The sequence below is a fragment of the Rutidosis leptorrhynchoides genome, chromosome 1, assembly GCF_046630445.1.
Source record: "Rutidosis leptorrhynchoides isolate AG116_Rl617_1_P2 chromosome 1, CSIRO_AGI_Rlap_v1, whole genome shotgun sequence".
NCBI lineage: Eukaryota > Viridiplantae > Streptophyta > Magnoliopsida > Asterales > Asteraceae > Rutidosis > Rutidosis leptorrhynchoides.
In genome coordinates, this window is record NC_092333.1 from 46,195,763 (window position 1) to 46,210,430 (window position 14,668).

At 31.8% G+C, this 14,668-nt stretch overlaps 1 protein-coding gene, 1 non-coding gene and 1 pseudogene across 2 annotated transcripts; 2 read left to right on the top strand and 1 right to left on the bottom strand.

Moving 5' to 3' along the window:
- LOC139864676 (cytochrome P450 CYP736A12-like) overlaps positions 1 to 10,915 on the top strand; it is a 31,123-nt pseudogene extending 20,208 nt beyond the window's left edge.
- Positions 10,916 to 11,375: 460 nt separating this feature from the next.
- Positions 11,376 to 14,051, bottom strand: LOC139859463 (pentatricopeptide repeat-containing protein At3g23020). The gene has a single exon (XM_071848251.1). It carries the CDS (start codon positions 13,964 to 13,966, stop codon positions 11,411 to 11,413), a length of 2,556 nt encoding a protein of 851 aa, XP_071704352.1. The 5' UTR covers positions 13,967 to 14,051; the 3' UTR covers positions 11,376 to 11,410.
- A 106-nt stretch (positions 14,052 to 14,157) lies between these two features.
- TRNAK-UUU (transfer RNA lysine (anticodon UUU)) lies at positions 14,158 to 14,230 on the top strand. The gene has a single exon. It is a non-coding gene; the product is annotated as a tRNA-Lys (tRNA).
- The last annotated feature ends 438 nt before the right edge of the window (positions 14,231 to 14,668 follow it).

Sequence of the window (14,668 nt, forward strand, 5' to 3'; positions counted from 1 at the left end):
GGCTTCCCTACAATTCTCGGCCCATAATGAATTTCTACTTCCTAATTTAGCTCATGAGCTAGAAGGGACAATCCCTTGGTCCACAAATTCTTTAATCAGCAAGTGGATACATAAAGTAATATATATGCGATGGTGTCATGGTGATGATTGAATTAGTCCACCGATACACAGAGTAAATAAGATATTAATTGTCCCATCACCTTATCTTGTTATCATTTTCACATCTTTCTTAATCCATCAATTATTCATTAAGTCTTTATTTTAAAGAAACAAAAACATTTACAGCAATAGCTGCTGTACTCGAAAGAAAGAAAAATATGGAAGAAGGCAGTGGTTTTGTTCAAGGTTTGATGATGGTGAAGTGGTGATTAAATGGAAGTGATAGGTGTTTGAAGGTAATTTTCCCGGTGGCGATTAGTTTGAAGGTGGTGGTATCGGTTTGCAAGTGATGGATTAAGATGGTTCATCATGGTGAGGTGGCGAGGGTTTACAAGTAGAGAGGAAGAGAGATATAGGAGAGAGAAGTGGGGTTTCATGGAGGTTTTACGGCTGTAAAAAAAACAGGAAGCAAACAGTAGCATTAGCAGGAACGATGGGTTAGTCATGGGGGTGATTGATGGCGGTTGTGGTTGAGGAGAATGGTGGTTCACGATGGTTGTGGATATTTTGAGGTGATGAGATGGGTTTCATGTCTTCAACAAGGAAAGAAAAAGAAAAGTAGAGAGGGAGAGAGATGATTGTTTACGATGGTGGTGGGTGTGGACTACCGAGATAGCAGAAAGTAACGGGTGGTTGTGGTTGTGGTTCAAATCCAAAAATAAACACAGCAACAATGGTTCAAATGGGTTCGTTGTTGTGGTGATCGGTGGTGATGGAAATCGAGGGTTTGTGACATACGGTGGTGGTGTTTGTCCTCGGTTGAAGTGGTGAAGGGTGGACCGTACTAGTGGTTGTGATTTGGGTGGCCATGAATCGTAGAGGTGGGTGTGTTTTAAACGGTTTCGATGGCACAAGAGAGGTTTGGTTTTGGGTTTGTTAGTGTCTGTATGTGTTGTACATATATATAAAGAAGATGAATTAATTTCTAGTGAGATGATGGTGATTAGCGTTGGTTTCATGATCATAAACGAACCAGAGAATACAAAGCATAAAATGGTGAGATTGCACGAGGTTTTGATAGTAGTTCTTAAATGAGAAGAGAAAATAAATGGTGTTATGGTGTTTTAAGTCATGTAGTGTATGTGTATATATATATAGATAGATATATAAGATAATAGTTTGTGGTTTGTGCAGTAAGTTGATCGAGCATAACAACAGTATAAAGATGATGGCAATCATGAACAGAAATAAAGTAAAAGTTGAAATCAACTTCCAATAGAATTTTGTAGTTTATCACTTGTCTTATAGTTTTGAGATTCGATTCAAATACTTTTACAAACAGAAGAATAATAATTTGATAATGATGTGCACATATTTCATAATTTAATTGATTTATAGTTATTACATTTTAATAATTTTATAATAATTATTATAACTATATATATTTATATTTATATTCCAATATATATGTATCTATTCGTGAATCGTCGGGAACAGTCAAAGACTAAATGAATATATGAATCAGTTCAAAATTTTTGAGACTCAACCTAACAGATTTCTCTTATCGTGTCAAGAATATTAAATCGTATCAAGAGTTTCGTTTAAAATTAGTCGAAATTTTCCGGGTCGTGACATAGACTTACTAACTTCAAATGTGAAGTTTTTGAAAAACACCCCAAACTGCGAAACTAGTTCTCCGAATTTTGGAAAAATGCTGATAAAGCAGCAAAAACTGTAAACGACTTTAATAGTCGAAAGTTTGATGATAAAGAGTAGTGTGTTGGAAAAGCACAAAAAAAGAGAAAATTTGGTACTGGAAAACGAATTGAGCAAACTATGAAGGAGGCTGTGGACAAATCACAAAGACTAAACCTGCCTTCAAAGAATACAAATGATTCAGTATCTGCTGAAGTCATTAACGAATACCTTGCTCCTAACTCTAAACCTTCACAGACAAATCTTCTTCACCATCCGTTAATATTAGAAATTCTAAGATATTATCATATCTTTCATTATAAATATCTTCGATATTTCTGAAGATATCTTCATAACTATTATCATCCGAAATTATTTATCTCTTCACGTTATCCGTGTTACATCATAAAAGAAACTATTTTAGTTTCTAAATTCTGAAACCTTCAAGTTTAAAATATGAATGTTTTGAAGTAGTGTTGGGAACTGAAGCATGAATTAGTATAATATAATGACACTTGATCAACGTGATTATATTACAGTAAGTCATGCTGAGTTTCTAAATGGAACGTGATGATTCACAGATCATAACGTCATCATGTGCTATGTCATACGACTCTTGTATTCTAGTTAATCTCTAAGAATATCAAGAAAATATTTTCTTGATGATTCGGTCTTTTCCGGATATTCTGGTAATTTGACAAATCAAAATCGTGCCATTACAATTTCCCTTCTTAGAACATTAACTATGTTCATTTCAAAATCCATACCTACGAATTCTGGACCATTACAAGCAATGCTTAGTCACAAGAAGAAGAAACGAAGGGACAAAACTCCGAAATAGAAATTGGGGTATAAATCGCAGCAAATAAAAGAAATCATTAACTGGGGATGACAATAATTATAGAAGACAGAAGCAGGAACTTTGAAATATAAGGGAGAATATAAAGCCCGATAACAACACATAAATTACAAACCGTGTATATCAATGTTTATCTCAACATAAAGACGAGGGAGAATTAAAAGCACTATAACCCCAAGGGTAAAGTAGAAGTAAGCAGATTCCTCCGGTGGTAAATGAAAAAGAAGAATGACAGATATGAAAGTTAGGAGTATATCAAGAATCAGAACTGGATGAAGCATTTTTCACAATCTTTTGAAAATAGGAAATGAGGAAGAAGATGTAAGAGTGATGAAAATAATGAAACGGAAGAGGTCAATTTATAGCGAAATATCAAACATAACAATCGAGGCAAATTACGCATTTAATCAAAAGAAAATCTTAATTTCCTTAAATTCCGAAGAATCAAATCTTATTTAGATTATGAAGATTTTCTATTCCTTAAATTACGGAAATCAATCGTTAATACGTCAAGAGTTAAGACGAATCTCTATTCTTCATTTCACTCTTTTACAATAACTTCTCTCATACACTTCGAATAATCGGATTGTTTTATCCATATTATTCAACGGTGATAAAACTCTATTTATCAACACATATACGTCATGAAAACATTTTTATTGTTAGTCATGACTGTGATGACCCGGGAATTTTCGACCAAATTTAAACCTGAATCTTATTTGATTCTGACACGATAACCAAAGTCTGTTAAGTCGAGTCTCAAAAATTTTGAACTGTTTCATATAATCAATTATCCTTTGACTATTCCCGACGATTCACGAACCGTTGTTTGTAAATAAAAATGTATATATATATATATGTGTGTGTGTGTGTGTGTGTGTATATAAAAATAAAAATAAGTAAATATAAAAATATAAAATAATATACAGAGTAATTGAGTTGTAATTAAAATGAATCTATATTTAAAAATGTATGACTTCTATTATTATTATAGGTATATTGTAATATATATAAAAGTTATAAATATTAAATACTCATTGAATAATATCACACAATATATTACATAATCAATAAATTGTAGTATTAATATATTAAATGGGGTTATAAGTTAAAAATATAATTGTTATATTAACATTATTATTATTATTATTAGTTCATCGTTATTATTATTAATATTAATAAGAATATTAATATCAGTATTATTAATATTATTATATATAGTTATGAAATTTGATACAATTAAAGTGTTATAATTACTACTATTAATATTATCATTAATAATATCATTATAAACATTATGATAACCATTAATACCATATTCCTAAGTATTATTTTTATGATAATAATTATTAACAATATTATTATCTTATTATTATTAATATTTCAGTATTATTATTATTTATAAATATCTATATTATTATTATTATTAATACAATTATTATTTATTAGTTTTAATTATGTATAAAAATGATAAAGGTATGGAATCTGTTTTCCATCAACATCTAATCATCTAATTGATTGTCCTTCATGTCTGTTGAGTCAACAAAAATCGATTCTTTCAGTGAATACAAACAATTCTTGAGAGCAATCCCTTTCCCGTTTTAATTATTTTTATGTATTTTTGGTACCTGATGAATATTCATGTCGATACTCAAATCTTATTAAATCCAATCAATTCCAGTAGTTAATGAGAGCCAATTGACCTTACATTATCAATTGCCTTTTGATACAAAACAATTGCAAACGATTCCAATACTGTGTTAATATCTATATTACGTGCTATTTAATATCTAAAGCAATTCAAGAAGAGAGAAAACAGAAAATCAAATAAATCATTACCACCAAACCCATTTCTTGCTGTTAAACCAAGATCATCAACCATTTCCACTTCTTCCCTTCTTACTCTTGCTTCTGTCTTTCGAACCCTCACCACCGGAGATCACCCTCGATCAACACCTTCTTCTTCATTCACAAGCCACCACACCTATCTCTCTCTCCTCTTTCTTCTTTGCTCGTGAGCCTCAAACCACAGAGAACAATCACTAACAATTACCACTTAACCTTTGTATATCTTCTGTTAACACAATTCGAAAGAAGAAGAAAGAAAAACCAAATAGATATATAAAGAAACTTTTTTTTTACTTATTTTATCACCACCCTACAACATAAACCATCACCTTCTCACCTCTCTATCTGCACTCTCTCCTCCTGCTTTCTCTCTTCTTTCTTGTTCTAAAAATCATGAACCAAAACCCACCACCTTTGATCACCTTTAACCCATTACCTTTTTGTTCAACCTACGGATCACCACAACTCCTTCATCGACACCTAAATTGCTATTGCAGTTCTGGCCAGCTGTTTCTGTCTTCTGTTACCACACTTGTGTATTCAGAACTTGTGTTATCATTCGAAAATGCAACCATCAAAGATGTACAAACCATATTATATGGATCGATGGATGGGTGATTACTTTTTGACTATACTTTAATATAGTTTTTGGCTATATCCTTGTCGATCTGCCCCTATATTACATATATATCCACACTTAGTACCTATTTTTCCAGTCGCCATCTCACTAGGCCCATGTAACTCGAAATGAAAAGGAGACAGTGATATAATTTCTACTTTATTGTTGATGCATGAAATGAGGAATAATATTAAATCATAATGGCCGGCCATTATAATCACACCAAAAAGGACGTACCATTTTTTTATGATGATGATAATTGGGTGGAACCCATGATTATGATCATGGGATAATGAATACAAAATTAATGATGTTATACGTGGTGAATAACGATGACAATGTTTGAGAGGATGGCATGATACATGATGATGTTGATATTATGATGATGATGATGATGATGATGATGCGTTGCTGTTGTTCCAGACGAAACAACATCACCAAAATCCATCGAGCCAATTTAATTAAAAGTGTTATTGGGTTTATGAAATTGGGTTGGGCCAAAGCTATATTATTTTCCTTGGGCTAAGAATTATTAGAACTGTTGGGCCGGGCATTCTCTGTTGGGCCATGAACTATTGATTTTTCGATTGGGCTGAACAGTTTACGGGTTAAGTAAATTAAGTTTGTATAATAGATTAGAAAGACAGAGATGGAGGAGTGGTGTGGAGGTGTTGCTAGATGAACGAGTGGTCACGGGTTCGATCCCTGCTGGTGACATCATATTTTTTAAAGCTTGTTTTGAGGTAGTTTATTTATTTTATTTTTTTTATTTATTTTATTTTTTTATTTGTTTTTTATTATTATTATTATTATTATTATTATTATTATTATTATTATTATTATTATTATTATTATTATTATTATTATTATAACTATCATTATTATTATTTTCATTAACATGATTTTTATATATAAATTTATTTACATTATTTTTATTATCACTATTATTATCATTAGTATTATTATTATTACAGTATTATTATTATTACTACAAACATAATAACATTATTATATATAAATATTTCATATAGCAAATTACTAATTTTTGATGTAAAATCAGCTATATATATATATATATATATATATATATATATATATATATATATATATATATATATATATATATATATATATATATATATATATATATATATATAGGAATATTGATTATTTACAAATAATTATATATAAAATATAACTGAAGATATAAATATAAATAAAGTATATATGTACATAACTACAACACTCAATATATATATAAATATTATGTAGGAAGAATTATGTGATTATATGTGTTAATATATATACTTGATATAGGTTCGTGAATCCGAGGCCAACCCTATACTTGTTCAATGTTGTCATATGTATTTTTACTACAAAATACAGTATGGTGAGTTTCATTAATCCCTTTTTAAATGCTTTTGCAATATATATTTTTGGGACTGAGAATACATGCGCTGTTTTTATAACTGTTTTACGAAATAGACACAAGTAATTGAAGCTACATTATATGGTTGAATGATCGAAATCGGATATGCCCCTTTTTATTAAGTCTGGTAATCTAAGAATTAGGGAACAGACACCCTAATTGACGCGAACTCTAAAGATAGATCTATCGAGCCCAACAAGCCCCATCCAAAGTACCGGATGCTTTAGTACTTTGAAATTTATATCATGTCCGAAGGAGGATCCCGGAATGATGGGGATATTCTTATATGCATATTGTGAATGTCGGTTACCAGGTGTTCAATCCATATGAATGATATTTTTGTCTCTATGCATGGGACGTATGTTTATGAGAAATAGAAATATGAAATCTTGTGGTCTATTAAAATTATGAAATGATTATTTATGTTAAACTAATGAACTCACCAACCTTTTGGTTGACACTTTAAAGCATGTATATTCTCAGGTATGAAAGAAATCTTCCGCTGTGCATTTGCTCGTTTTAGAGATATTACTTGGAGTCAATCATGACATATTTCAAAAGACGTTGCATTCGAGTCGTTGAGTTCATCAAGAATATTATTAAGTCGTTTATAGTTTGAATATATTATAAGGTAGCATGCATGCCTGTCAATTTTCAATGTAAAGGAAGTTTGTCTTTTAAAAACGAATGCAATGTTTGTAAAAATGTATCATATAGAGGTCAAGTACCTTGCGATGTAACCAACTATTGCGAATCATTTATAATCGATGTGGACTTCGTCTGGATGGATTAGGACGGGTCCTTTCAATGACGACCTCACTCAAATTTCGGGACGAAATTTCTTTAACGGGTAGGCACTGTGATGACCCGGAAATTTCTGACCAAATTTAAACTTAATCTTTGTATGATTAACATTTTCGACACGATAAGCAAAGTCTGTAAAACTGAATCTCAAAATTTTTGAACTACTTTCATATATTCAAATACCTTTCGGTTGTTCTTGACGATTCGCGAACAATTATATGTATATAGATACATACATATATATATATATATATATATATATATATATATATATATATATATATATATATATATATATATATATATATATATACTATAACTTGAAAACGTAACAATGTATTAATTGTTTGATACCGTACATTAAACTTATTGGTTTAAATATTTATTTGAATATATATGATAAGTTGGAATATTAATTATATGAATAACTTGCGACGTATATTTAAAACGTGTTTATGAATGTTGAAAATATATATTAACTTGGTCATAAAACGATTTGTTATTATATATATATTAACAAATAGCGAGACAATGATTTATAGAAGTAAATGACCAAAAAAACTCGAAAGTTTAAGATACACTTTGAATGATATAGTTTATTGATAATTTAAGACTATATTTTGACAAAGGTACGAGTCACAAAACATAAATTGCGAGTTTTCCTAAGCGTACGAAAATACGTTCGAGAAACCGGAACTGGGACATAAGTCGAGTGACAACGTACGAGTCATCGGAAGGAAAATTACAAGTCAACTATGCACATGAATTTAATATAATATATAATTAATTATATAAATTATATATATATATTATATATATATATAATAATATGTCGACAAACAAGAAAACAAAAAAATTGTGAGCTGAATTTTGGGGCCATGCGATCGCATGAGAAATAGGCATAAAACCCATGCGATCGCATGGGGTTCAGTTTCAGCAAATGTACTATAAATTCTCCAGTTTTCTGCGAATGTTTTTCACACACATACATATTACACTCTCTGTATTATTATTATTATTATTATTATTATTATTATTATTATTATTATTATTATTATTATTATTATTATTATTTATTTTATTATTATTATTAGTAGTATTATTATTATTATTAATTATATCACTTAAAATACTACGACGATGTCATGAGCGTGTCACTTTCAAAATGGGTTTTCAAGCGGGATAGAGCTAAGGAAACTATGGGTTATTACTAAGGAGGTTTTGGGTATTGTTCAAGGGTTTTGCTCGTGAGTCAAACTAGTATTTATCATCTCCGTTGCGTCTACGTACTTTCCTACAATATTGAATCACAATATTGATACGTAAGCATTTATATTTTATCTATTATATATTAATAGTGTATCCCTGACTAGTGCTCGAGTATATATATTTATACATGCTTGTATGCTAAATTTCGTCGTTAAACAGTTTATGATGAATCACGAATTAAATACATATATTACTGGTAAAAGGTATATGATATGCATGTTTTTGGAAAGCTGGCGAAAAATCAATGACTTTTCATTTAGATATCGAATAGTTTCGATGAACGGATTAAGAGATATGATCAAATGAATTATGATTGACGTTAATTGAAATTGCTTTTGAATCTGCAATTAAGATTTAAACAACTTGTTTACGAGATTGGTAAAATGGATTTTTTTTTCCAACCAAGTAAATGAATCCTTATATAAGGTACGTCTCGTTTTGTTAAACTATTGTCAAAATTGACTTTTTGAAACGACTTTGGATAACTTTTGTATGTCGATCTCGAGCATTAGGATTGTGATACACTATGACCTGACCTAGCTTGATAGACACTTATTGACCAACATATGTTCTCTAGGTTGAGATCTACGGTTATTTGGTAATCCGATTTTCGGTCACATTTTGGTGAACGACTTTATATGCTGCTAAGGTGAGTTTCATTTGCTCTCTTTTTAAATGATTTTGCAATATATATTTTTGGGCTGAAAATACATGCACTTTATTTTAAACATAATGGATACAAGTACATACTAAATTCTACACTGAGTTTGAACCGAAAATCCCTTAGCTTTGGTAACTAGTAACTGCCAGTTATAAGAACTGGTGGGCGCGAGTAGTAGTATATGGATCCATAGGGCTTGATATCCCCGTCCGAGCTAGAGCACTAGCCTTTTAACGGACGTATGCTATTTGAGAAGCGTACATGTTGGTTTGCGTGTATTATTAAGATGATTATACAAAGGGTATAAATTATATATACGTTAAGTTTAGTTACCAGGGTACTCAATCTTGTAGAATATTTTGATAAACGTTTCTGGATGAAACAACTGAAATCTTGTGATTCACTTTTATATACAGATTATACGAAACACTAAAACTATGAACTCACCAACCTTTGTGTTGACACTTGTTAGCATGTTTATTCTCAGGTTTCCTAGAAGTTTTCCGCTGTTTGCTTATATGATAGACAAGCTATGTGCATGGAGTCTTACATGACATATTTTTCAAGAAAACGTTGCATTCACCAAATCATCACCATGTATCTTATTTTGACTGCATTGTCAACGGAAGTACTGTTGTAAACTATTATTTACGGTGATTGTCTATATGTAGAAATCATCAGATGTCGAAAACCTTTGATTTAAATATTCATATATGGTTTGCCTTTTCAAAAGAATGCAATGTTTATAAAACGTATCATATAGAGGTCAAATACCTCGCAATGAAATCGATGAATGACGTGTTCGTCCATATGGATTTGGAGCGATCGTCACAATATTGACACAATGTTAGAGACTCTGATAAACCAGCGAGAAAAATACAATGCCAACATGATTCAAAGAGCCGATGAAATGGACTTTTTGGACATTTTGTTATCTGTAAAAGAAAAATATACAACAGACGATAAAAATCCATCAAACGCAATTTATAGGTCAAGTATCAAAGCAATTTTAATCGATATGATATCAGCCTCTATCGACACTTCAAGAAGCACTATCGAATGGGTGTTATCTAATCTTGTTAAACACCCAAGAGTTATGAAGAAGCTTTAAAACGATATAAAGAACGTCGTTGGAGATAAGAGGGTTGTTGAAGAAACTGATCTTGAAAAGTTAAGTTACATATGGTAATCAAGGAAACGTTTCGATTATATCCAATTGTTCCGTTATTAATGCCTCGTGTATGTACACAAGATGTAGTGATAAATGGTTACGACGTACCCAAAGAGACACATGTTTATTTTAATGTTTGGGCATTTGGGCGTGACCCAAAAGTTTGGTCTGAAAATTGGGCAGAGTTTGTTCCTGAAAGGTTTCTTGATAAGGAAATTGATTACAGGGGACCAAATTTAAAGCTGATGGTATTTGGCACGGGTAGAAGAGGATGCCCTGAGATGAATTTGGGATTGTTGAATGTCGGGTTGGTTGTTTCGAACTTGGTACATTGCTTCGACTGGATGCTACCGAATGATATGTTGCCTAGCGAACTCGATATGAATGATGAATTTAAGGTGAGCATGTGCAAGTTGAATCCCTTGCTCGCTGTTCCAAGCGAAAGAATGGTGACAGGATGATTTGGGACGTTGATTGTAGTTCGTTGTATTTTAAGATATGAAAAGTTACTTTGTATATTTTTGTTTTTTAAGATATACTCCAACCGGTCACACAATTTCTGAAGCATACAATGCCCAAAACATTTAACGAAGGCCCAAAACATGCCGAGATAACTTTTTCTTTGCACTTGTCAGCAAGTTGTTATTTGCATTTAGTTATTCATTATCAGCTTACGGTCAAACATATCCTGAAAAAAACATCATAAAAGTCGGAATATATAGTTATATTGGAGATGAAACAGATTAGAAGTCTCACTTAAACTCCAATATTTACATATCGTTGACGACTTATATGTTGGCTCTATCGAAGAGCTGTGAAACGGGTCTTAACTTATAAGTTTCGAAAATCAAATCTTGTATTGATATGAATATACTGAAGATAAAAAGAAGAAAAAAAAAAAAAAAAAAAAATCTATGAACATACAACAATATGAACTAACACTGCAAGATAAAACATTATTGATCACTAATATCATGATAAACTAGACCAACAACCGAATTAAGAGTCGCCAACCAGGCTTCCAAACCACTATCACAATCATTTCTCCACATATCTTCAAGATTCTTGACCACTTTTTTCGGAACACCACGTTTCATTAATACAACTCCAAGTGATCTATAAGTTGACTCATTTGGTTCAACATTCGATTCAATCATCTCCTTAAAGATTGTTACCGCCTCCTTGAATCTACCATCGGATGCATACAATCCAAGAACATGATTATAACTTAACAAATCAGTCAATATCCCTAATTCTCTCATTTGTTTTGCTATTTCAAAAGCTTCATCAAAACTCCCAATTTTCTTGTACATACATAACATCATAGCATACGAAAACTCATTAGCATTCCTATTTCTTCTCAACTTTTCAAATATTTCTTCAGCCGGCTTCACCATTGATCGCTCGGTGTAAAGATCAATCATACAATTTGAAGAATAAACATCGGGACCCACCTCTAATCGTTGAAGCAAATAGTATACTTCTTCTGCATCTTTTAAGCACCCAACTTTTGTATAAAGCTTGATCAAAGAATTACATATAACACCATTCATTTCAAGACCCATCTCTTTCATTTCTTTTACATATTTCAAAGCTTCTTCAACGTTTCCAACATCAGCATACGCATTAATCAAAACACCATATACAACTACATCGGGTTCCAAATCGAATCCAACCATTTCTTGAAACAACCCAACCGCCATTTCCAATTGGCCTAATTTCACATAACTTGATATCACCGCACAATACTGTATGCAATCACTCAAAAGTCCCGACCTTTTCATTTTTCTTAAATAAAAAGTAGCTTTTTCTGCCATGTCAGCACCTGCTAACGTTTGGATAAGAGAATTGTAGCTGCATTTATCTGGTAACACACCATATTCATCCATACTATCAATTAATCTACACGCCTCATTATACTTCTTGTTGATCCCATACGCTTTAATCATGACATTAAACTCAAGCACATTAGGGTTTCTTCGTTCATGACAACACTTGAAAACTTTCTCGGCTTCCAAAATATGCCCACGTTCTCCAAAAGCATCAATACTCGCAGAGTAACAATCGGGACTCATTTTCCCTTGAACATGAAACCGATTAAACCATAACCACGACTTTGTTAACATACCAGCTTCTATATACATTCGAGTTAGTGAAGATTGAGTAAACTCATCTATTTCAATATCCCTTTTATCCATTTCACTAACAAGTTCTTCTGCTTCACTAACCATATGCCTTATTGAAAAAGCATACAAAAGCGTACGGTAACTCACACAATCTGGTTCAAGATTAGCCTCTCGCATCTTGTTGAAGTACCCTTTTGCCATAATGATATCATCATGTTTAACATGAAGTGAAATAAGTATATTATACGTTCTTGTATCAGGAACACATTTTAGTTTTTCCATTTTCTGCATTAACAAAGCAACTTCATTTAACCGACCATGATTACCGAGCATGTGAATCATTGTATTAAGTGTCACAGTATTAGGAACAATCCCTTCTTTAAGCATACGTTCAAATGTGTCACATGCATCGTTTAATCGTCCAGCTTTCCCATACGTATCAATTAAAGTATTATACGTATACGAGCTTAAACAAACATGAGTATTTTCATCATCACCTAAAGCTGCAACTTTTACAGGCATATCACTATTGTTACCAACAGTTGCGGTTACAGTCACAGGTTTAAAAACAGTTTTACGCACAGACCATGTTTTAAAAAAATTCTCAGCCTTTTCAAACTCTCCTGCTGTTTTGTACATTTGAACAATGATTCCCATAGTTACCTCATCAGGCTCCATTTTTTTCTTATTCATTATATCCAACCAGTACATTGCCTTTTCTCTCAACCCACCTTTACTATAAACATCAATCAAAGTTCCATATGTTGAGTTTATTGATTCGATCCCATTGTTCTCCATTTCATCCCTCAACATCTCAAGTTCATCCCATTTTCGAGCTTTACCAAGAATTCTAATCATTATGTTATAATGAATCACGTTCAGTTCATAGCATCCTTTTCTCTTAATCCAAGTGAAAATCTCCATAGCCCTCTGCCAATCTTTTTGTTCCTTCAAAATTATAGTCCTTTCTTTGTTACTTAAACTCAATTCCCAGGGCTTAAATGCTTCGTCTAAATCACTAATTCTTTCCAAAGCTTCGAAAATAGCAGGAATGCATCCACCATACTTCGCCCATTTCTTCGAAAACTTGGTGTGCAAATTCTCCTTCCTTAACCACACTTTGTCATTTCGTCGAACACTTGGTGTGCATTTTTCAAGTAGTGTTTTTTCTGTTTCTGTGTCATCTGGGTGGGGTTTTGGTCTGTAATAAATGAACTTTTTGTCAAAATCAGAAGGTTTTTGAAGTGGAATTTTGTGTCTCTTGGTGAGTTGGTGCTGTAGTGAAGCAACACCACCATTAATGTCGTTTTTGTTGGTTTTTGAGGAGTTGAGTGAATGGAGAATAGGTATACAATTTGTATCTATATGTTGAAGTTTAACAAACATTGCTTATTGTTAATTCTTGATATTTTTTCTATTTCAAAGATGAACGAATCAATAGGTATATATTCATCAGTAGTAGCCAACTGAATTCAATCCTGTTGTAATTTTGGAAACAAATTCACACTTTGAAAGCTTTTTAAAAATCATCATTACATTATATGCAGAAATATCATAATTGTATTTAATAATCAATAGCCGTTCTAGCTCAGTTGGTAGAGCGCGTGGCTTTTAACCACGTGGTCGTGGGTTCGAGTCCCACGGATGGCGATCTATTTAAGGAACCATTTTTAAATTTCCTCTTTTTTAACGAAGCTTTTTATGAATACTCCGTAGTTACATATTGGTATCTCTAGGAAGGTACGCGACAAAGCAAAAATTATATTTTCAATTGCATATTTAATTGATGAACGTATATAAATTCTATGTCAATATCATTTTTACCATTGTTATCTTGACTTGTTAGTCAAAACTTTGTGAAGCAATAAAAGTAATGCTTTGATGATAGTGTTTGAAATTTCATGACAGAATAATAACAATTAGAAAGGGATCTTTGATTTTCAGATAATAGTGTAACTTTGGACCATTGAATGGCAAATAAAGTTACAAAACTTTGCAACCGGCGTCTTCAGATAAAAATGGCATAAAAAGTTACAACGATGCTTAAGGTCGTGATCTGTAGATAACATTAGATAGATGGATGGATCT

Excerpts from the sequence above, each read along its gene's own strand:
- LOC139859463 (XM_071848251.1), bottom strand. The coding sequence starts at position 13,966 with ATGTTTGTTAAACTTCAACATATAGATACAAATTGTATACCTATTCTC.